General features: G+C 41.7%; 1 protein-coding gene across 3 annotated transcripts in view; it reads right to left on the reverse strand.

The window, feature by feature from the left end:
• Window positions 1-11,627: 11,627 nt before the first annotated feature.
• The window catches only part of LOC110523989 (calmodulin-regulated spectrin-associated protein 1-B), a 117,568-nt gene continuing 106,498 nt past the window's right edge, over window positions 11,628-22,697 (reverse strand). For 2 of the 3 annotated variants that reach the window (XM_021603235.2, XM_021603234.2), the window contains 4 exons: window positions 20,850-20,940; window positions 20,630-20,745; window positions 15,651-15,769; window positions 11,628-13,362 (listed from right to left, as the gene is read on the reverse strand). In XM_021603235.2, coding sequence (XP_021458910.2) covers window positions 13,069-13,362; window positions 15,651-15,769; window positions 20,630-20,745; window positions 20,850-20,940 — 620 coding nt within the window. In that variant the 3' untranslated portion in view covers window positions 11,628-13,068. Of the gene's footprint in view, window positions 13,363-14,877; window positions 14,999-15,650; window positions 15,770-20,629; window positions 20,746-20,849; window positions 20,941-22,697 lie in introns of all 3 variants that reach the window. The other variant, XM_021603236.2, reaches the window with a different exon arrangement.

Consider the following 22,697-nt stretch of genomic DNA (forward strand, 5'->3'; position numbering starts at 1 on the left):
AAAATAGTTTGCCCTACAGCCAATTGTGTCGAAAGAATTAGCAAAAAACGATCAGATTTCGACAGAAAATATGGCTGAGATGCAAAGAAAGTTCAAGGACAGGGGGTACAGAAATGATCAGATTAATATTGCCATTGAGAAAATTCAAAACAAAACGAGACATGACCTTTTTCAAGGTCAGTCTCTCAAAAATAAGCATTCTTGCGTTCTAACTACCCGCTACTCAAAGTGTTCTGAACAAATTGAGGGAATCATTCACAAACATTGGCACATTCTAAAATCCGATGATAGTCTCGGTAATGTGTTTTCGGACCTTCCCTTGGTCGTATTCTCACAGGGCAGAAATCTCAGAGACCAGTTGGTACATTCTGATTTACCACCCCAAGATATTCCTGAACAACATCTATTTGTGCCCCTACTGTAGATGGATATTACATGTGTAATGGCTGTGCTCAATGCAATGGCACTTGTAAATGCAGATCCTTCAAACACCCTCAAACAGGGAAATCAATCCCAATCAAAGGTGTTATTACGTGCTCCACTAAGGCAGATATTTATCTTATAACTTGTCCTTGTGGTAAAAATGATGTGGGTAAAACAAAGCGCGAATTAAAAGTACGTATCTCAGAGCATCGCAAAAACTTGACTTGCCCAGTTGCGGCCCACTTTTTGGCAAACCACTTGATTTCATCAAATCAAATCAAATGTATAGCCCTTCGTACATCAGCTGATATCTCAAAGTGCTGTACAGAAACCCAGCCTAAAACCCCAAACAGCAAGCAATGCAGGTGTAGAAGCACGGTGGCTAGGAAAAACTCCCTAGAAAGGCCAAAACCTAGGAAGAAACCTAGAGAGGAACCAGGCTATGTGGGGTGGCCAGTCCCACAGAACATGGCCAAGATGTTCAAACGTTCATAAATGACCAGCATGGTCGAATAATAATAAGGCAGAACAGTTGAAACTGGAGCAGCAGCACGGCCAGGTGGACTGGGAACAGCAAGGAGTCATCATGTCAGGTAGTCCTGAGGCATGGTCCTAGGGCTCAGGTCCTAGGAGAGAGAAAGAGAGAATTAGAGAGAGCACACTTAAATTCACACAGGACACCGAATGGGACAGGAGAAGTACTCCAGATATAACAAACTGACCCTAGCCCCCCGACACAAACTACTGCAGCATAAATACTGGAGGCTGAGACAGGAGGGGTCAGGAGACACTGTGGCCCCATCCGAAGACACCTCCGGACAGGGCCAAACAGGAAGGATATAACACCACCCACTTTGCCAAAGCACAGCCCCCACACCACTAGAGGGATATCTTCAACCACCAACTTACCATCCTGAGACAAGGCTGAGTATAGCCCACAAAGATCTCCGCCACGGCACAACCAAAGGGGGGGGGGGGGGGGGGGCGCCAACCCAGACAGGATGACCACATCAGTGAATCAACCCACTCAAGTGACGCACCCCCTCCAGGGACGGTATGAGAGAGCCCCAGTAAGCCAGTGACTCAGCCCCTGTAATAGGGTTAGAGGCAGAGAATCCCAGTGGAAAGAGGGGAACCGGCCAGGCAGAGACAGCAAGGGCGGTTCGTTGCTCCAGAGCCTTTCCGTTCACCTTCCCACTCCTGGGCCAGACTACACTCAATCATATGACCCACTGAAGAGATGAGTCTTCAGTAAGGACTTAAAGGTTGAGACCGAGTTTGCGTCTCTGACATGGGTAGGCAGACCGTTCCATAAAAATGGAGCTCTATAGGAGAAAGCCCTGCCTCCAGCTGTTTGCTTAGAAATTCTAGGGACAATTAGCAGGGCTTCACCATGTTTCATTGAAATGTACAGCTGTGTGTCATCCGCATAGCAGTGAAAGTTAACATTATGTTTTCGAATGACATCCCCAAGAGGTAAAATATATAGTGAAAACAATAGTGGTCCTAAAACGGAACCTTGAGGAACACCAACATTTACAGTTGATTTGTCAGAGGACAAACCATTCACAGAGACAAACTGATATCTTTCCGACAGATAAGATCTAAACCAGGTGTAGACCGTGTAGACCATTTTGGGTTTCCAATCTCTCCAAAAGAATGTGGTGATCGATGGTATCAAAAGCAGCACTAAGGTCTAGGATTACGAGGACAGATGCAGAGCCTCGGTCTGATGCCATTAAAAGGTCATTTACCACCTTCACAAGTGCAGTCTCAGTGCTATGATGGGGTTTAAAACCAGACTGAAGCATTTCGTATACATTGTTTGTCTTCAGGAAGGCAGTGAGTTGCTGCGCAACAGCCTTTTCTAAAAAATTTTAGAGGAATGGAAGATTCGATATAGGCCGATAGTTTTTTATATTTTCTGGGTCAAGGTTTGGCTTTTTCAAGAGAGGCTTTATTACTGCCTCTTTTAGTGAGTTTGGTATACATCCGGTGGATAGAGAGCCGTTTATTATGTTCAACATAGGAAGGCCAAGCACAGGAAGCAGCTCTTTCAGTAGTTTAGTTGGAATAGGGTCCAGTATGCAGCTTGAAGGTTTAGAGGCCATGATTATTTTCATCATTGTGTCAAGAGATATAGTACTAAAACACTTGAGCGTCTCTCTTGATCCTAGGTCCTGGTAGAGTTGTGCAGACTCAGGACAACTGAGCTTTGAAGGAATACGCAGATTTAAAGAGGAGTCCGTAATTTGCTTTCTAATAATCATGATCTTTTCCTCAAAGAAGTTCATGAATTTATCACTGCTAAAGTGAAAGCCATCCTCTCTTGGGGAATGCTGCTTTTTAGTTAACTTTGCGATAGTATCAAAAAGGAATTTCGGATTGTTCTTATTTTCCTCAATTAAGTTAGAAAAATAGGATGATCGAGCAGCAGTAAGGGCTCTTCGGTACTGCACGGTACTGTCTTTCCAATCTAGTCGGAAGACTTCCAGTTTGGTGTGGCGCCATTTCCGTTCCAATTTTCTGGAAGCTTGCTTCAGAGCTTGGGTATTTTCTGTACCAGGGAGCTAGTTTCTTATGAGAAATGTTTTTAGTTTTTAGGGGTGCAACTGCATCTAGGGTATTGCGCAAGGTTAAATTTAGTTCCTCAGTTAGGTGGTTAACTGATTTTTGTCCTCTGGCGTCCTTGGGTAGACAGAGGGAATCTGGAATGACATCAAGGAATCTTTGTGTTGTCTGTGAATTTATAGCACGACTTTTGATGTTCCTTGGTTGGGGTCTGAGCAGTTTATTTGTTGCAATTGCAAACGTAATAAAATGGTGGACCGATAGTCCAGGATTATGAGGAAAAACATTAAGATCCACAATATTTATTCCATGGGACAAAACTAGGTCCAGAGTATGACTGTGACAGTGAGTGGGTCCAGAGACATGTTGGACAAAACCCACTGAGTCGATGATGGCTCCGAAAGCCTTTTGGAGTGGGTCTGTGGACTTTTCCACGTGAATATTAAAGTCACCAAAGATTAGAATATTATCTGCTATGACTACAAGGTCCGATAGGAATTCAGGGAACTCAATGAGGAACGCTGTATATGGCCCAGGAGGCCTGTAAACAGTAGCTATAAAAAGTGATTGAGTAGGCTGCATAGATTTCATGACTAGAAGCTCAAAAGACGAAAACGTCATTTTTTTTTTTGTAAATTGAAATTTGCTATCGTAAATGTTAGCAACACCTCCGCCTTTGCGGGATGCACGGGGGATATGGTCACTAGTGTAGCCAGGAGGTGAGGCCTCATTTAACACAGTAAATTCATCAGGCTTAAGCCATGTTTCAGTCAGGCCAATCACATCAAGATTATGATCAGTGATTAGTTAATTGACTATAATTGCCTTTGAAGTAAGGGATCTAACATTAAGTAGCCCTATTTTGAGATGTGAGGTATCATGATCTCTTTCAATAATGACAGGAATGGAGGAGGTCTTTATCCTAGTGAGATTGCTAAGGCGAACACCGCCATGTTTAGTTTTGCCCAACCTAGGTCGAGGCACAGACACGGTCTCAATGGTGATAGCTGAGCTGACTACACTGACTGTGCTAGTGGCAGACTCCACTATGCTGGCAGGCTGGCTAACAGCCTGCTGCCTGGCCTGCACCCTATTTCATTGTGGAGCTAGAGGAGTTAGAGCCCTGTCTATGTTGGTAGATAAGATGAGAGCATCCCTGCAGCTAGGATGGAGTCCGTCACTCCTCAGCAGGTCAGGCTTGGTCCTGTTTGTCGGTGAGTCCCAGAAAGAGGGCCAATTATCTACAAATTCTATCTTTTGGGAGGGGCAGAAAACAGTTTTCAACCAGCGATTGAGTTGTGAGCTCATCACTCCCCCTAAATGGGAGGGGGCCAGAGACAATTACTCGATGCAGACACATCTTTCTAGCTGATTTACACGCAGAAGCTATGTTGCGCTTGGTGATCTCTGACTGTTTCATCCTAACATTGTTGGTGCCGACGTGGATAACAATAGCTCTATACTCTCTACACTCGCCAGTTTTAGCTTTAGCCAGCACCATCTTCAGATTAGCCTTAACGTCGGTAGCCCTGCCCCCTGGTAAACAGTGTATGATTGCTGGATGATTCGTTTTAAGTCTAATACTGCGGGTAATGGAGTCGCCAATGACTAGAGTTTTCAATTTGTCAGAGCTAATGGTGGGAAGCTTCGGCGTCTCAGACCCCGTAACGGGAGGAGTAGAGACAAGAGAAGGCTCGGCCTCTGACTCCTACTGGCTGCTTAATGGGGAAAACCGGTTGAAAGTTTCTGTCGGCTGAATGAGCGACACCGGTTAACAGCATTTCCTTCCAGAAACCATGAGAAAGTTGTCCGGCTGCGGGGACTGTGCCAGGGGATTTATACTACTATCTGTACTTACTGGTGGCACAGACGCTGTTTCATCCTTTCCTACACTGAAATTACCCTTGCCTAACGATTGCGTCTGAAGCTGGGCTTGTAGCACAGCTATCCTCGCCGTAAGGCGATCGTTCCCCTGTATATTATGAGTACAGCGACTGCAATTAGAAGGCATCATGTTAATGTTACTACTTAGCTTCGGCTGTTGGAGGTCCTGACGAACCGCGTCCGGAGTGAAAAAGGGGGAAAAAAATATAAACGGTAATTAAAAAGTAAAAACCGTAAAGTTGTCAGGTAGCAAAATAGGTTGGCAACAAAACGCACAGCAACACGTAAACAAGTCTGCAAGTTGTGACCGGAAAATGTATAGTTTTTGTGTGCTCTAGGTCAAAGGTGTCTAGATGGATTTTGTATTTGTGGTCCTGGCGACTGGACCTCTTTTTGGAACACCGTTATTTTGATCTTACTGAGATTTACTGTCAGGGCCCAGGTCTGGCAGAATCTGTGCAGAAAATCTAGGTGCTGCTGTAGGCCCTCTTTGGTTGGTGACAGAAGCACCAAATCATCAGCAAACAGTAGACATTTGACTTCAGATTTTAGTAGGGTGAGGCTGTGTGCTGCAGACTGTTCTTTTTCATCTCTGCGTTACATTGGCATCGAACATGTCACCCTCCCTAGGAGAGGGGGTGACCTTAATAATTTATTGTTAATACGAGAGGCTGCCTGGATCTTTAACTTAAAGACCCTTGCTCCCTTCGGTCTCAATGTAGACTTTGATCTGAAGCCATTCTTGTGATTACTGTGACTTTGCCATTGTAATTGTTTGTAAGCTTGTGTAGTCTAAAATGAATTTATGATTGATCGTATGCTATCCATTTGTTTTTTGTATGCTGTTCTTAGTACGCCATTTTAATATTTGAGAATTAATCAATGATATTAGGCCACTCTTGGCCATGATTAGACACCTGTGTGTCTTTTGACACTACATAAACGAGTCATCCAAACAAACAAGTGTTTGTGATTATACCCTGAAGACAGCTTGGCTGTCAAAACGTTGGATATATTACATTTTTGCATTTGAGCACCTAGATTGTGCGGCTCTCTTTTATTTTCAAGTTTTCTACTCTGCTAGCAAGCATCTCGCCTAAATAAGTGTGCTTTTCTTTTTCTTCTACTTTATTTTCATCCACCTTAATAGAAATGGAAAATGACTGCCCCTGGTCTGGTCATTCTTTTAGCATCACTCACTTGTTTTGTCCTGTATGTCATCTTTTCTGTCCTCTAGTCTCTGCCTCACCTTCTGTCCCTCTGTCTTTGGAGTAATCATCTAGTTGGTGTTCACTGAATTTCTGGCCATCGATATTTCCCTTTCCATTGTCTCCTTTATTAGCCAGTTTCATGACACGCTCTGTTTCTAATGTGTTGTTAACTCAGTCATGTTGTTGTAATTTTTATGTAATGACATTAAAAGTGAATCACTATGTCGATACCTTTACGTCACTCAGAAATACAAAAAGCTATCAATGTAAGTTGATCACTGCACAGGAAACAATCTGTATTATCAATGTGTAGTTGTGGTGTGAATGTTATACATTTTGGTGTTAGAAATAGTAGGCCATGCATCAAATAACTATTTTCATCAGAAAAAGTCATCCTCAAATGCAAATGTTTTTTTGAACACCCATGTGAAACGAAAGCCTGCAGAACTTCCTCTGCCTTTTTTCCACAGATCTGATTCCGAGCTTCTGTGGACTTTTTCAAACCTAACTAATGAGACATATTTTCTTCTGTATAAAGACATTTTCACATTTGACAATGACGTTAAAATCCCGTTAGTCTCACAGTCAAGCTGACAATAGTTTGGGATATATTCGTGAGTGGGCAAATTAACTGTGGCGCATGTCTATTGTCAAGCCTTATATACTATGGACTAACATAGCCAGTGAAAATACGTGAAAAAGCTTATTTGTCAATAGGTAGGTAAAGGCGCAGCAGGGTTAAACCGTTGCCATGTTAGCACCCGCTATCAATTTCTAGTTGCTTATTACTGTCACGTTAGTCATAACGAGGAGACCAAGGCGCAGCGTGATATGAATACATCTTCTTTTAATAAACGAAGATCACTTAACAAACTATACAAAACAACAAAACGAACGTGACGCTAATACGAGTGCTGACATGCAACTACACATAGACATAATAATCCACGAAATACCCAACAAATATGGCATCCTAAATATGGTCCCCAATCAGAGATGATAAACAACTGCCTCTGATTGAGAACCAATCTAGGCAAGCATAGACATAACACCTAGACTAGAGCAACCCTATAAACATACAAAAACCAGATAAACACATACAGATAAACACATATATCACCCTCGTCACACCCTGACCTAACCAAAATAATAAAGAAAACAAAGAATACTAAGGTCAGTGCTTGACAATTACAATATTTTAAAATATGAAAACAGATCATCACAATACGAAAAATCCACTCCGCACAAAACCACTTATTTGTAAGAAATTAAAAATCTTCTTTTTTTTTTTTTTACTGGACAGTAAATTACTTACAATGTCCTCTTTGCAATAAGGGCTGTGCAAGCAAAACTGGACTCTTGAGGCAAAGAGCTGGGTGACAAATTAAAATATTAAACAAACTTATAAAAGTATGCTTTAGACTAACAACAACCAGATTAGTGACAACATGACAACTAATGTCACAGTACCATGCAGCTGTACACGCCAACTACAAAGGACAGTTACATGTATTTCCAAACAAACGTGGACAAAAACATGACAATAACTATTACAAACAACAGCAAGTATTGCATGGAGTGCATAAGGATGACCAGTGTACAAGCAAACAAAAGTTGCAATGATCTTGTGTTGATGGCAAAGTTGGCAGATATTCAGAGCATCAAGGCCCTCAGGAGCACCCTTCCCTGCAGTTCTAGAAATTACATTGCCATAATCTAATATGAGAAGGATGGTTACATGGATCAGGGTTACTTGTTAGAGGGAGAAATGTAGGAATGTTTTATTTATGTTTGTCTGTATATAAGCAATGCACTGGGACCAATGTATTTTGCTCATTGATGTGACCCAACACGTTTGGCCCTGTGGGGGCAGCCCTTCTCTGCCTCAAGTAGTTATGGCCCACAGTCATATTGATGACGGGTTAGGGTTCCCTTTTGGGAACGACCCCTCCCACGTTCAGCTGGAACGTGGTGCATGGAACGCAAAAATATTCTTAGAAATATTTAACCTCCACACATTAACAAGTCCAATACCTCAAATGAAAGATAAACACCTTGTTCATCTACCCAGCATGTCAGATTTTTAAAATGTTTTACGGCGAAAACACACCACATATTTATATTAGACCACCACCGAAACGAAGACAAGAGGCAGCCATTTTGTCCCAGAAAATATAAAATTATAAAAGCAGGATTAAAAAATAAATCATTCACTAACCTTTTGAAAATCTTCATCAGATGACAGTAATAGGACATGTTACACAGTACATTTTTTTTCTTCTCAATAATATGCCATTTATATCCATAAATGTCCATTTACATTGAATTAATGTTCAGAAAATACTCAAAAATGTCAGCAGAAAATATAGGTAGCGCCGCAAGATAACGTAAATAGACATCATAAACTTTGACTAAATATACATGTTCTACATATAGTTAGAAAGATACACTGCTTCTTAATGCAATCGCTTTGTTACATTTATTTTTAACGTTACAGAAATCGCTCACTATTCAATATTCTGAGACGGCGCTCAGATATAAGCAATATTTCTCCGCTATGTTGGAGTCAACAGAAACACACAATTTCAGCATAAATATTCCCTTACCTTTGATGGTCTTCGTTCAGAATGTACTGGAAGGGTTCATACTTACCCAAAACATCGTTTGGTTTCAAGTCTTGTGTCTTTGTATTAGCATCTGCTAACAATATCAGCTGAAATGCACCCAAAATGTCCTCTGGTCCGGAAAAGTTGCGCATCAAAACTTCAAAATTACATATTATATGTCGACTAAACAGGTCAAACTAAGTGCAGAATCAAGCTTTAGGATGTTCTAAACGTACAAAACAATTTTCAATTCAACCGGTCATTGTTAGTTCTCCTCCGGAGTGCTGGAACAAAGGAATGGATGGGACCAATTCGCGCCCTAACGCACAGGTATTTTCTCGCGGCACTCACTCAATTCACTCCCATAGGGCCAAAACTCGTGGGATTTGAACGATTAAACGCTCTACTGAATGAGGACATCTAGTGGAAGACATAGAAAGTGTCCCCAGATCCATAGCTGGTTGGGAAGGGTGGGGGCGATCACGTCAAAGTTGCCCCAACTTTCATGACCACAAAACTAGTTTGGAAGAATGCCTGCCCTGTGAGTTCTGCTATACTTACAGACATAATTCCAACGGTTTTAGAAGCTTTAGTGTTTTCTATCCAATAATAATTATTATATGCATATATTAGCAATTTTTGACAGATTCTTTTTCAGTTTACTATGGGCACGCAATTCCTCCAAAGGGAGCAGTATTCTGCCTAGCCTTAAGAGGATTATTAAACAGGATGATGTCATAGGCCAGCTGTACAGTTTATTTACTCTTTAAGAGGCCACCCTCCGGTAAATGAGTCCGGTACATCTGGACCAGAACCAGGTTATTCTCCATTGCTGTGAACCTCATCAAAAAAAGTCCAGAAAATAGTGGTGACTCTACTGTCACTACAATAGCATCCCCCTCTACTGTCCATATCCCACAGCTATTTTAACATTTACCATTGCACTGAGCTGTAGTATTTGTTTATTAACATTCATACAGCTGTGCAACCTATTTATTTTACTTACTTGCTGTGCTGTTTCGCTGTTCATTTGTTCAGGATTTTATCATACATGTCAAGCAGTAACATTTCAGCTCTGTCTGTCCGTGGCCTCTTCTGTCGTGGGTCCTCTTCCTCTGTGCGCACTGTCACTGTGTCCGTTTTCATCTTGTCCATCTGTGTCTGTAACATTTCATGTAAATCCTGTTTCTTGTCTGCTTCGAAGTAGCGGTCCTTGTAACTAGCATTGAGCGTGGTGGCGACACAGTAAAGAGGCTCAGAGAGAATGCCACCGAATCGCTTGTTCACAGCTTCTAGTATAGTACTTTTGCAAGTTTTAATCCCACGGTCTGTCTGCAGTTTTGTTGAGCAGGCGTTTCAGTCCATGACAGAGGGTATCACGTCTGCTGCAGACGCAGTTGATGAGTTTATTTCCCGAGTCAGTTGTTCGAATGAAGCTAGGAGTGTGTTCATGTTTCAAACGTTCTCAAATGCCATTGAAATGGCAGCAGCGGTATGAGAACCAGCACATTCTTGAGCATGCAATATGGCTTTCCTCAGTATGAAATCCTCGTCGACCCACTCTGCTGTCAGACTCAGCATGCACATGGAGCTGACATCGCTGGTCCAAATGTCAGTCGTGAAGCTAATAGCAGTGACATCCATAGCAAGTAGCTCATGGATGTGCGTTCAACAATACTGTGTTACTCCGGTAGGGCAACATCTGAAAAATAGCGCCTACTTGGTAGTGTGTTCTGGGACTCGAGGTGCTCGACCAGTCGGCGAAAGCCAACATCACCCACGACAGAGAACGGTTGATTGTCAAGGGCAATGAATTCCATTATCTTGGCTTTAATGGATTTCACCCTTGGGTTGTCTGGCTGAAATATTCTTACTCATTCAAATTACTAATCAACTTGAACTTATTTAGTTGTGTGAAGTGTGTGCTTAGTTTTTTTCTGCTTTCGTTCTAAGTAGTCGCTGAATGTCTGGGGGTGATGCACTTTCAAATTGAGTAATTAGGATTGTGGTATTGAAAGATTTCACTTTCTCCCCTCTTCTGGAAATAATAGCAGCACAAACATTGCATATGGCCTTTTTGTTATCTTCCTTCAAAATATATCCACACTGCAGATATTGTGGGCTAGGTTAGGAATGCTATGTTGCACGTGTAGTGCTATTTTTCGTGGCATCATTAAGTCACCTACCTACGTTACATAGGCATGCACGTCAGCTTTGACATCGGTTTTGCACATCGGCGTTAAACTAGACATCGGGCCGATGTTGGCATTGTTAGCTAATATCGTTCGATTCCAACATGCTTACCGATATGTCGTGCATCCCTAATATTTACAGATGGCATACAAGTTCGTTATTAAGGCACATGAAAGTTCATTCCAGAAAGCATTTCTGCCCCCAAAATATTTTGATTAAGTAGTAATGTGCGATATACGTCAATCTTCTTGAAACGGGTCACATAAAAGATACATATATTTAACCCCTTATTTGTGGCACTAAAAAAATCTCCATATACTGTATACTTCCATTTATTGTTTCCCACTGGTACCGGGGGACCTTCAGACGAGTCTTGTGTAGCCCAGCAGGACTATCTTTAGTTCTCCAGACATATGGTATGTTTATAAAGACATTTTATAAAATAAAGATAGTGTCCACCTGGCTGGCCCAAGGATTAGTTTTCCAAATAAAAAGCCGAAAGCATGCTTAAATCATAGGCTACACTTCAGACTGTAGTGCTATTTGTATGTGACTTTTCCAATGCTCTGCTTGCCCTCTATCCCCCATGATGCAATAATGACACGATAAATCAAGATCTTAATCCAGTTCAGAAGCAATGCATTATGATCAACAGCTGAAAAAAAAACACAATACAAATAAATATTCATGAATTAAATGAAATCATGGGCAACAAAGCAAAGGAACCATTGTTCGTTTACCAGTATTATTTATTACACTAGTGTTTTTCAAAATAAATATATAGTAGAATATTTTAAAGAAACAAATACAATCTTTAAAGCCAGTAATGAAAAATTCAATTGCGCCAACTTTTAGTAAACATAAGGTGGTACAGTATATACAAAACCACTACTCACATGTACAAAATGCAGCAAATAATATCAAGTATTGTCCAGTTTCCCTTGAATTTAATGAACTTGAGGCATAGTCAGTCATGGTAGAGCTGCTCTTAGTGCTCACAGACAGCAGGTTTAGGTCATGAATGGGGCCAGGACTTTTCCCCGACCATGAGACTAGGGAAAAATCCTGGCTCATGTTATAGGCTGCAAGTAGGGCCAATAGTTACTTCAGATCAGGTTCCAGTGTGTTAGTGAAAAGGAGCAGAAGACCTTGGTGTCTCTCTGCTGGTAAGAGTGAGCTGAGCATTCAGTGGATTTGGATCTTCATGAGTACCATTGATCGTGGGCCAGTATTCTGCTGTAACATACTGTAGATAGAGTGCAATAGACTGAAACCCAAAGCGTGCTCGTTTGGAACCGAGTAAATACTAATCACCACCTCACCACTAACAATAACACTGAGAAAGTGATGAGCCTCCCTTCTCCTGGGACAAGAGCATTCATCTTTTAACTGAATTAAACAGTGGTGGAGCTTATTCCACTGCATGATAAAACCTTTGTTAAAGCATAATTTAACGAGTAAACACATTCAGAGACACACACAGCCACGCATTCCCAACCCCCCTTTCCACAAACATCTGCAAAAACACACAAAAAGACTTGACCATATCTTTCTCATCATTTTCAAAAATGTTAAGTAAAGTTTATTCATGGTAAAATAACTTAAAAGCCCATACTAGTATTATTGAATAAATAGCCTTTTGAAGGAGATCAGAGGGGTCACAGCTGCAGGATTTTGCCCGACTAGAACAAGCACTTTCAAACAATTTTGACAATGGCTGTGGTTTCTATTATTATAAGTCTGTAGCGTCTGTACTTTCAGTGCTGCCTCTATTTGCACTTATTTCAGTAGTCTGTAGTTTCAGTATTACTTTGTTTTGTCTTTTTGATCCACTACATACGTATAGAAGAAGTGTGTTTAGTGCTAAACTATAGGCTTTTCCTTAGTTAGCATAAAACCCAATACTTCAAACATAAAAAGTGCCACATGCAGAAAACATTCCTAATCTTTAAAAGACTAATTTGGTTAGTTGGAAGGTGTTCATTAAAATTCTCAGGTCCATCTCCACGGAGACCGCCATTTACACCAATCCGAAGACTACACACACACAGCAATAGACCAATCCCTCTTCATCAACAGGCCAAACCCACAGAATGGTCATATCCGAGACTACTGGGTCCTGCCCAATCGTAGAATGAATGCCTATGGTGTGCCTTCTTGTCCTCTTCTTCTTCCCTTCCTCACTTCTTCCTAGAAGATCCGCTGGGTCTCTTGATCTGCCACAGGTGGTTGTGTATGGTCAGGGCATCCACGCTGACTGACACGGTCTTGGCGGGGATGCAGTTGAACTGCTTGCGGTCGGAGCTGTACTTGTAGAGCTTGTCGATCATCTTGCGGCTGATGCTGCGTGGCCCCATGCCGGTGAACTTGACAATCTCCTCTGTGTCGGGGGAGAAGGAGTAGATGGCTCGGAACTGGCAGCTACCGTCCCTGAACAGAATCATCAGGTGGTTGGCCTCACACCTCTCCAGCTCCTGGCATTGGAGAGACAGATGGAAGAAACAACCATTAGTAACCATGGGAAGAAGTACATCACTCTACTATACAGTGGGAATCAGAGGGATATATAACAAAACAGGATAACCAAGTTAGCTGTATAAACACTGACAAATAACTAGTCTATTGATGTTCTGGTTCATACTTGAACAAATTGGTTGTTGAATCAATTATACCATGTCAATTTCAAGCTGATCTTTCTAAAACACATTTTTCCTCAAAACATTTAGGCCAAACATTCTGATGTTTTTATTGACTCAGACTGTTTTCTCTTTTACTGTATATAACTTCTTGACACTAGTAATGAGGACAATTAATTGGCTATAGTAAAATCAGACTCTTTCTAGAACTACAATACTATTGACTCACCTCAAATAATTTTCACAGGTAATGAGGAAAATTAATTGTCTATACTGAAATTGCAGAGGCCTTCTGCACTGAACAAAATATAAAAGCAACTATTTTTTACTGAGTTACAGTTCATATACGGAAATCAGACAATTGAAATAAATTCCTTATGCCCTAATCTATGGATTTCACATGACTGGGAATACAGATATGCATCTGTTGATCACAGATAACTTAAAATAAATGGATCTCACAATGGGCCTCTGGATCTCGTCACGATAAAATGCAATTGTGTTAGTTGTCCGTAGCTTATGCCTGCCCATATCATAACCCCATCGCCACCATAGGGGACTCTGTTCACAAAGCTGACATCAGCAAACCGCTCACCCACACGACACCATCTGCCCAGTACAGTTGAAACAGGGATTAATCCGTGAAGAGCACACTTCTCCAGAGTGCCAGTGGCCATCCAAGGTCAGCATTTTCCCACTGAAGTCGGTTATGATGCAGTCAGGTAAAGACCCTGAGAACGAGGAGCACGCGCATGAGCTTCCCTGAGACGGTTTCTGACAGTTTGTGCAGAGTGACCAAAAGTATGTGGACACCTGCTCATCAAACATCTCATTCCAAAATCATGGGCATTCATATGGAGTTGGTCCCCCCTTTGCTGCTATAACAGCCTCCACCCTTCTGCGAAGGCTTTCCACTAGATGTTGGAACATTACTGTGGGGACTTGCTTCCACTCAGCCACAACAGCATTATTGAGGTCGGGCACTGATGTTGGGCGATTAGGCCTGGCTCGCAGTCTGCGTTTCAATTAATCCCAAAGGTGTTCGATGGGGTTGAGGTCAGGGCTGTGTGCAGGCCAGTCAAGTTCTTCCACAAAGATCTCAAAAATATTTCTGTACGGACCTCGCTTTGTGCACAAGGGCATTGTCATGCGGAAACAGGAAAGGGCCTTCCGCAAATTAGTCACAAAGTTGGAAGCACAGAATCGTCTAGAAAGTCATTACATGCTGTAACGTTAACATTTCCTCACACTGGAACTAAGTGGCCTAGCCCGAACCATGAAAAAACTAACTTTACAGTTGGCACTATGCATTCTGACAGTTTGTGCAGAAATTCTTTGGTTGTGCAAACTCACAATTTCATCAGCTGTCCGGGTGAGTGGTCCCAGATGATTCCTCAGGTGAAGAACCCGGATGTGGAAGTCCTGGGCTGGCGTGGTTACGCGTGGTCTGCAGTTGTGAGTTCGGTTGGACGTACTGCCAAATTCTCCAAAACAACGTTGGAGGCGGATTATGGTCGTGAAATGAACATTCAATTCTCTGGCAACAGCTCTGGTGGACATTCCTGCAGTCGCAAGCCAATTGCACATTCCCTCAAAACTTGAGACATCTGTGGCATTGTGTTGTGTGACAAAACTGCACAATTTAGAGTGGCTTTTTATTGTCCCCAGCACAAGTGTAATGATAATGCTGTTCAATCAGCTTCTTAATATACCACACCTGTCAGATGGATGGATTATCTTGGCAAAGGAGAAATGCACACTAACAGGGATATAAACACATTTGTGCTTATGGAACATTTCTGGGATATTTTATTTCAGCTAATTTTTTACATTTATTTAACCTTTACTTAACTAGGCAATGACGGCCTACCCCGGCCAAACCTGGACGATGCTGGGCCAATTGTGCACCGCTCTATGGGACTCCCGATCACGGCCAGTTGTGATACAGCCCGGGATCGAACCCGGGTCTGTCATGACGCCTCTAGCACTGCGATACAGTGCCTTAGACCGCTGCGCCACTCGGTCCCCGAAACATGGGACCAACACTTTACATGTTGCATTGATATTTTTGGCTATAGTAAAATCATGGAGACCTTCTAGTACTACCATACTATGGATGGACTGACCTCTAGGATGGTGTTCTTCTGGGCTTCATTAACCTTGCCAGCCAGGCAGCAGTGGGTGATGGCATTGTGGATTATTGGCTTGTTGGACTTGGAAACACACTCCTTAAACAGCTTGGGACCTGCAACGAGGACAGAAACCATAATGCTCACCATTGTACTCTGGTGTGTATGTAATACTCACCATTAGGGATGTGACAAATGAAACATTTTGCTCAATGTTTAAAAAGCCATTTTCCGTTAAAGCGATAACAAAACAATCATTAAATTCCACGTCAATTTACAATGCAGAATAATGGTCCTATTACGTATGTATGACTGCTAGGGCCGGGCAATTAAGTTATATCTACTACAGTCATATACCCTTAAAAGAGCCTTGGCTACAGCATGTTTGTTTGTCTGTAACATGCTGACCAGACACCATCGGGAGCATGTTGATGTTGTCTCCCCACACCAAACGTGATTAGGACATGCAGGTTGAAATATCAAAACAAACTCTGAACCAATTATATTATTGTGGGACAGGTCGAAAAGCATTAAACATTTAGGGCAATTTAGCTAGCTTGCTGTTGCTAGTTCATTTGTCCTGGGATGTAAACATTGGGTTGTTATTTTACAATGCACACGGTCCTCTACGCTGACAATTAATCCACAGACAAAACAGTAAACTGAATTTGTTTCTAGTAATTTCTCCTCCTTCCTTCAGGCTTCTTCTTCAGACTTTATATGGCGGTTGGCAACCAACTTTAAGGTGTATTACCACAACTGAATGGATTCTGGACCTTAGTTCTTCTTTCAATCACCCACGTGGGTATATGCTCCTAAAAACCAATGAGGAGATGGGAGAGACAGGACTTACAGCGCGTTGAGCGTCACAAATAGAACCAACTTCTGCAAACGCTCGCGAGCAGTGTGGGTGCAATGATTGAATAACATGTATGTGTACGTTTATTTTGAAACCCTCACACACGTGACGTGTCCGGTCTAGTCAGCATGTAAGGGCACACTACGGCTTTTTAATAAATGCAGACACAAAACCTTCTCTGGAGATAGTTTCAAAGCGCCACTGAACGGTAATTTTACTTGTCTGTCAAGGAATGCTGCTTCTAAAGTAGGACTAATCACTAAGTGAACAGAACTGTCAGTCAAATAATCTTGCTTGCCTACTGCGTGCAGACCACTCTTTCCTGAAAAAGTACTTTAAATTGATTGGGGACGTATTTGTGGAGGAATATAACCGTTTTTATAGGTGATTTGTGATGTTTTATTGGTGCTTACCATGACTGTGTATTTTTGTGTGTGTGCGTGTGCGTGCATGTACAGTTGAAGTCAGAAGTTTACATACACCTTAGCCAAATACATTTAAACATTAAATACGTTTTTCACAATTCCTAACATTTAATCCGTAAAAAATTCCCTGGTAGCATTGCCTTTAAATTGTTTAACTTGGGTCAAGCGTGTCGGGTAGCCTTCCACAAGCTTCCCACAATAAGTTCTGTGAATTTTGGCCCATTCCTCCTGACAAAACTGGTGTAACTGAGTCAGGTTTGTCAGCCTCCTTCCTCACACACACTTTTCAAAATTCACTCAACTTATTGTGGGAAGCTTGTGGAAGGCTCCCTGAAACTTTGACCCAAGTTAAACAATTTAAAGGCAATGCTACCAAATACTAATTGAGTGTATGTAAATGTCTGACCCACTGGGAATGTGATGAAAGACAGGGAATTTTTACTCTGATTAAATGTCAGGAATTGTGAAAAACTGAGTTTAAATGTATTTGGCTAAGGTGTATGTAAACTTCCGACTTCAACTGTATGTACAGTCGTGGCCAAAAGTGAGAATGACACAAATATTAATTTTCACAAAGTCTGCTGCCTCAGTTTGTATGATGGCAATTAGCATATACTCCAGAATGTTATGAAGAGTGATCAGATTAATTGCAAAGTCCCTCTTTGCCATTCAAATGAACCGAATCTCATAGCCCTGTCACAAAAGGACCAGCTGACATCATGTCAGTGATTCTCTCGTTAACACAGGTGTTGACGAGGACAAGGCTGGAGATCACTCTGTCATGCTGATTGAGTTTGAATAACAGACTGGAAGCTTCAAAAGGAGGGTGGTGCTTGGAATCATTGTTCTTCCTCTGTCAACCATGTTTGCCTGCAAGGAAACACGTGCCGTCATTGCTTTGCACAAAAAGAGCTTCACAGGCAAGGATATTGCTGCCAGTAAGATTGCCTAAATCAACCATTTATCGGATCATCAAGAACTTCAAGTAGAGCGGTTCAATTGTTATGAAGAAGGCTTCAGGGCGCCCAAGAAAGTCCAGCAAGCGCCAGGACCGTCAACTAAAGTTGTTTCAGCTGCGGGATCAGGGCACCACCAATACAGAGCTTGCTCAGGAATGGCAGCAGGCAGGCATTTGCACTCACAGTGAGGAGAAGACTTTTGGAGGATGGCCTGGTGTCAAGAAGGGCAGCAAAGAAACCACTTCTCTCCAGGAAAAACATCAAGGAAAGGTCATTTTCTCTGATGAATTTTCCCTGTCCGATTGTTTGGGGCATCCGGAAAAAAGCTTGAAGACAAGGGTGAGCGCTACCATCAGTCCTGCCAACAGTAAAGCATCCTGAAACCAGCCATGGGGTTGCTTCTCTTTTTTTTTTATTATACATTTTTACCTATTTTTCTCCCCAATTTCGTGGTATCCAATTGTTTAGCTACTATCTTGTATCATCGCTACAACTCCCGTACGGGCTCGGGAATGTATCGTCCTCCGATACACAACCCAACCAAGACGCACTGCTTCTTAACACAGCACCATCCAACCCGGAAGCCAGCAGCACCAATGGAGGAAACACCGTGCACCTGTCAACCTTGGTTAGAGCGCACTGCGCCCGGCCCGCGACAGGAGTCGCTGGTGCGCGATGAGACAAGGATTTCCCTACCGGCCAAACCCTCCCTAACCCGGAAGACGCTAGGCCAATTGTGCGTCGCCCCACGGATCTCCCGGTCGCGGCCGGTTACGACAGAGCCTGGGGGCGAACCCAGAGTCTCTGGTGGCACAGCTGGCGCTACAGTACAGCGCCCTTAACCACTGCGCCACCCGGGAGGCCCTGGGGTTGCTTCTCAGCCAAGGGAGTGGGCTCACTCACAATTTTGCCTAAGAACACAGCCATGAATAAAGAATAGTACCAACACATCCTCCGAGAGCAACTTCTCCCAACCATCCAGGAACAGTTTGGTGACGAACAATGCCTTTTCCAGCATGATGGAGCACCTTGCCATAAGGCAAAAGTGATAACTAAGTGGCTCGGGGAACAAAACATCGATATTTTGGGCCCAGACCTTTGTTCCATTGAGAACTTTTGGTCTATCCTCAAGAGGCGGGTGGACAAACAAAATCCCACACATTCTGACAAACTCCAAGCATTGATTATGCAAGAATGGGCTGCCATCAGTGGGCCATCATGTGGGCCAGAAGTTAATTGACAGCATGCCAGGGCGGAATGCAGAGGTCTTGAAAAAGAAGGGTCAACACTGCAAATATTGACTCTATGCATAAACTTAATGTAATTGTCAATAAAAGCCTTTGACACTTATGAAATGCTTGTAATTATACTTCAGTATTCCATAGTAACATCTGACAAAATATCTAAAGACACTGAAGCAGCAAACTTTGTGGAAATTAATATTTGTGTCATTCTCAAAACATTTGGCCATGACTGTATGTATGTGTATATGTGTATAGTATCATTCAAAAGTTTTGGGTCACTTAGAAATGTCCTCGTTTTTGAAAGAAAAGCACATTTTTTGTCCATTAAAATAAATCAAATTTATCAGAAATACAGTGTAGACATTAATGTTGTAAATTACTATTGCAGCTGGAAATGGAAGATTTCTAATGTAATATCTACATAGACGATTATCACTCCTGTGTTTCAATGGCACATTGTGTTAGCTAATCCAAGTTTTAAAATGATAAAGTCTAATTGATCATTAGAAAACCCTTTTGCAATTATGTTAGAACAGATGAAAAACACCAACTTCAACTTCAACAGTGAAGAGGCGACTCCGGGATGCTGGCCTTCTAGGCAGAGTTGCAAAGAAAAAGTTGTTCAGCTGTGCTAACAATTGCGAAAGGGTTTTCTAATGATCAATTAGCCTTTCAAAAATTATAAACTTGGATTAGCTCACACAACGTGTCTTTGGATCACAGGAGTGATGGTTGCTGATAAATGGGCTTCTGTAGATATTCCATTAAGAATTAGCCGTTTCCAGCTACAATAGTCATTAATGTCATTTACAACATTAACAATGTCTACACTGTATTTCTGATCAATTTGATATTATTTTAATGCACAAAAAATGTGCTTTTCTTTCAAAAAGAAGGTCATTTCTAAGTGACCCCAAACTTTTGAACGGTTGCGTATATTTATGTTGTAATATACAGGGTGCATTTGGAAAAGAGTCCTATGTCTCAATAGGTCTCCCATGTTAAAATAAAAGTTTCAGTATTTTGAACAGAGGAGACTGATTAGTTGCTGTACTTCCGAGAACACAAACACTTGCATCTTTTATAGCGAGCTAGCGAGGGACGGAGAGAGTGGGGAGTCGCACAGTATGGGCATGTTGGTCACCAGGCAGAGACAGTCAGAACTTTGCACAAGGCCTATCTATCTGCAATCAAAAGCTGTATCTCGCAATGGAATGCTGTATTTCGCAATTTCTTGGCTTGCAATGTCTTGGAACTTTAGTATAGCAGGGCCTATCATCAATGAATAGGCTACAATATTCCACACGCAACAGAGTGAAGACACACTCGCATCATTAGTGAAGAGTAATCAAGCCCAGCTACAATGTGATTAAAATGTTGTGATTTTCTTTTCTTTTTGTTAGGATCCCAATTTTGTTTACATTTAAAACATTCACACACCTACTCACCATTGTACTCAGGTGTGTGTGGGTGCATGTTTAATACTCACCATTGTACTCTACTGTAGATGTGATGGAGGACGCTGTAGAGCCGTTCTCCCAGTCTCTCTCCATGTTCCTACTGGAGTTCATTCTTAGAAGAGGGAACGACTCCACCGACCCACGCCTGGAACACACACACACACACAGTTAACAGGGTGTCTGTCTGACACATACTCACACTAACAACCACACGCACCCAACCCTGCACATACGCGCGCACACACACACCTCTGTGGTTTGGCTCCTCCAAAAGTGACACTCTCTGTCTCGGTGGCCAAGGAGAGAGTGGAGCCTGATTGGAAACAGTGGAGAATGTCCTCTGGAAGTCAACGAGACAAGAGTTAATCAATACCATAGAACAAGAAGTCGCTTTGGATAAAAATGTCTGCTTCATGGCATATATTATTATTATTGTAAAAACACTATGTCTGTGTGCACCAAATAAAAACAGACACTGAACAGTCATTTCACTGGTATTCATTAACCATCCACATACAAGCAGCATAGGAAGATATTCTTTCAAATGCCCATCCCTAATAAAGGTTGTCTGCTCGAGTACGCAAACATGTTTTGGTACTGAAGTACTGGCATGTTCATGTAAAACTATTGTAAAACTAAATATTTGTCGTATGCTAGTCGTTCCAATTACTGTTTGTTCTGATACACAGCTGAAAACCAAACTGAACATATTTTCACTGCACTTGACATACTTCTAACAATCAAAATGTCTTCTGTAACTTGGTTAGTGGTTATAACGTAATCTGCTCAATAGATGCATTTGTAAATTTAGAGTACATGTATTTAATTATTAGCAAACTAATACAAACCTTTCCCAATTCTTGACAATCACTGACACCCATGGTTGGGGTGTAACAGATTACATGTAATCTGTTACAAAGGATTTTTTTTTAAAACGGTAACTGTAATCTGTTACAAGCTAAAATATTGTAATCAGATTACAGATACTTTTGAAAAACTAGATGATTACTTGTAGGATTACTTTTGAATTCAGAAAGGATTTTGGTGCAAAAAAACTTTGACACTTCTCTTTTTTGTCAATGACATTCAAATCAGCATTGAAAAAAGGCGCAAGTTTAAGTTTGTTCCACCTGAGCGAGTCTGACCATTAGTCAGAGACCACTATGATGACACACCAAATGTGTTTGATGGATCCCAGGAAAAGAGCAGGAATAGGCTTTTGTAGGTTACAGTCTAAGCTATGTCTTCCAAAGGGCGACTGCTGTCGGCATCCAAAGATTATCCAACTTGAATAAACGCTTGGAGGTAAGGATGACAGCAGTGGTGTAGTCTACAGCGATACGGATATCACTTATTATTTATATCTACATAGCGCATTGATGTCAATCATACCGCTGCTCTCTCATTTAACTATTTGCGCCTTACGTATTGTGGTTGTTCTGGATGGCTGTTCACATATCTAAAAGTACATTTGAAACCAAAAATGGTTGAATTCAAGAAGTTTAAGCTGCCTATCAATCATTGTTTTTGAAACCATTAGACAGCCATTAAAAAATGCGCTATTGCAACAGCTGAATTGTGCGGATCACAGCCTGTGGAATAAAAGTGGGGCTTTTATTGCTCAATCGAACTTAAAAAAGACCAAGATCCAAATCAAATTTTATTGGTCACATACACATGGTTAGAAGATGTTAATACGAGTGTAGCGAAATGCTTGTGCTTCTAGTTCCGACCATGCAGTAATATCTAACAATTTCACAAAAACTACCTTATACACTGTCATGACGTTGGCCTGGGGGGTAGGTTTATGACAGTCATAAATACCTCTTCCCCCCTTTTTTCCCTCTCTCTACCCTACTGAGGTTACATTTGAAAAACCCTTGGTTAACATAGAGATTCTGGGAACATCAGTAGGTGGGGGGAAATGAACTGTATTGTGGTAATCCGAACAATTGAACATGGTGGTACTTAATGAATATGATGTCAGTTCGGTTGGTATCTGAGACATTCTCATCAATGATAAGATGACAAACTCTACAGTGGAAAGTCTACACATCAGAGTTATCGGATTCACATGGAATTGTTGTTACATTTAAA

The sequence above is a fragment of the Oncorhynchus mykiss genome, chromosome 5, assembly GCF_013265735.2.
Source record: "Oncorhynchus mykiss isolate Arlee chromosome 5, USDA_OmykA_1.1, whole genome shotgun sequence".
NCBI lineage: Eukaryota > Metazoa > Chordata > Actinopteri > Salmoniformes > Salmonidae > Oncorhynchus > Oncorhynchus mykiss.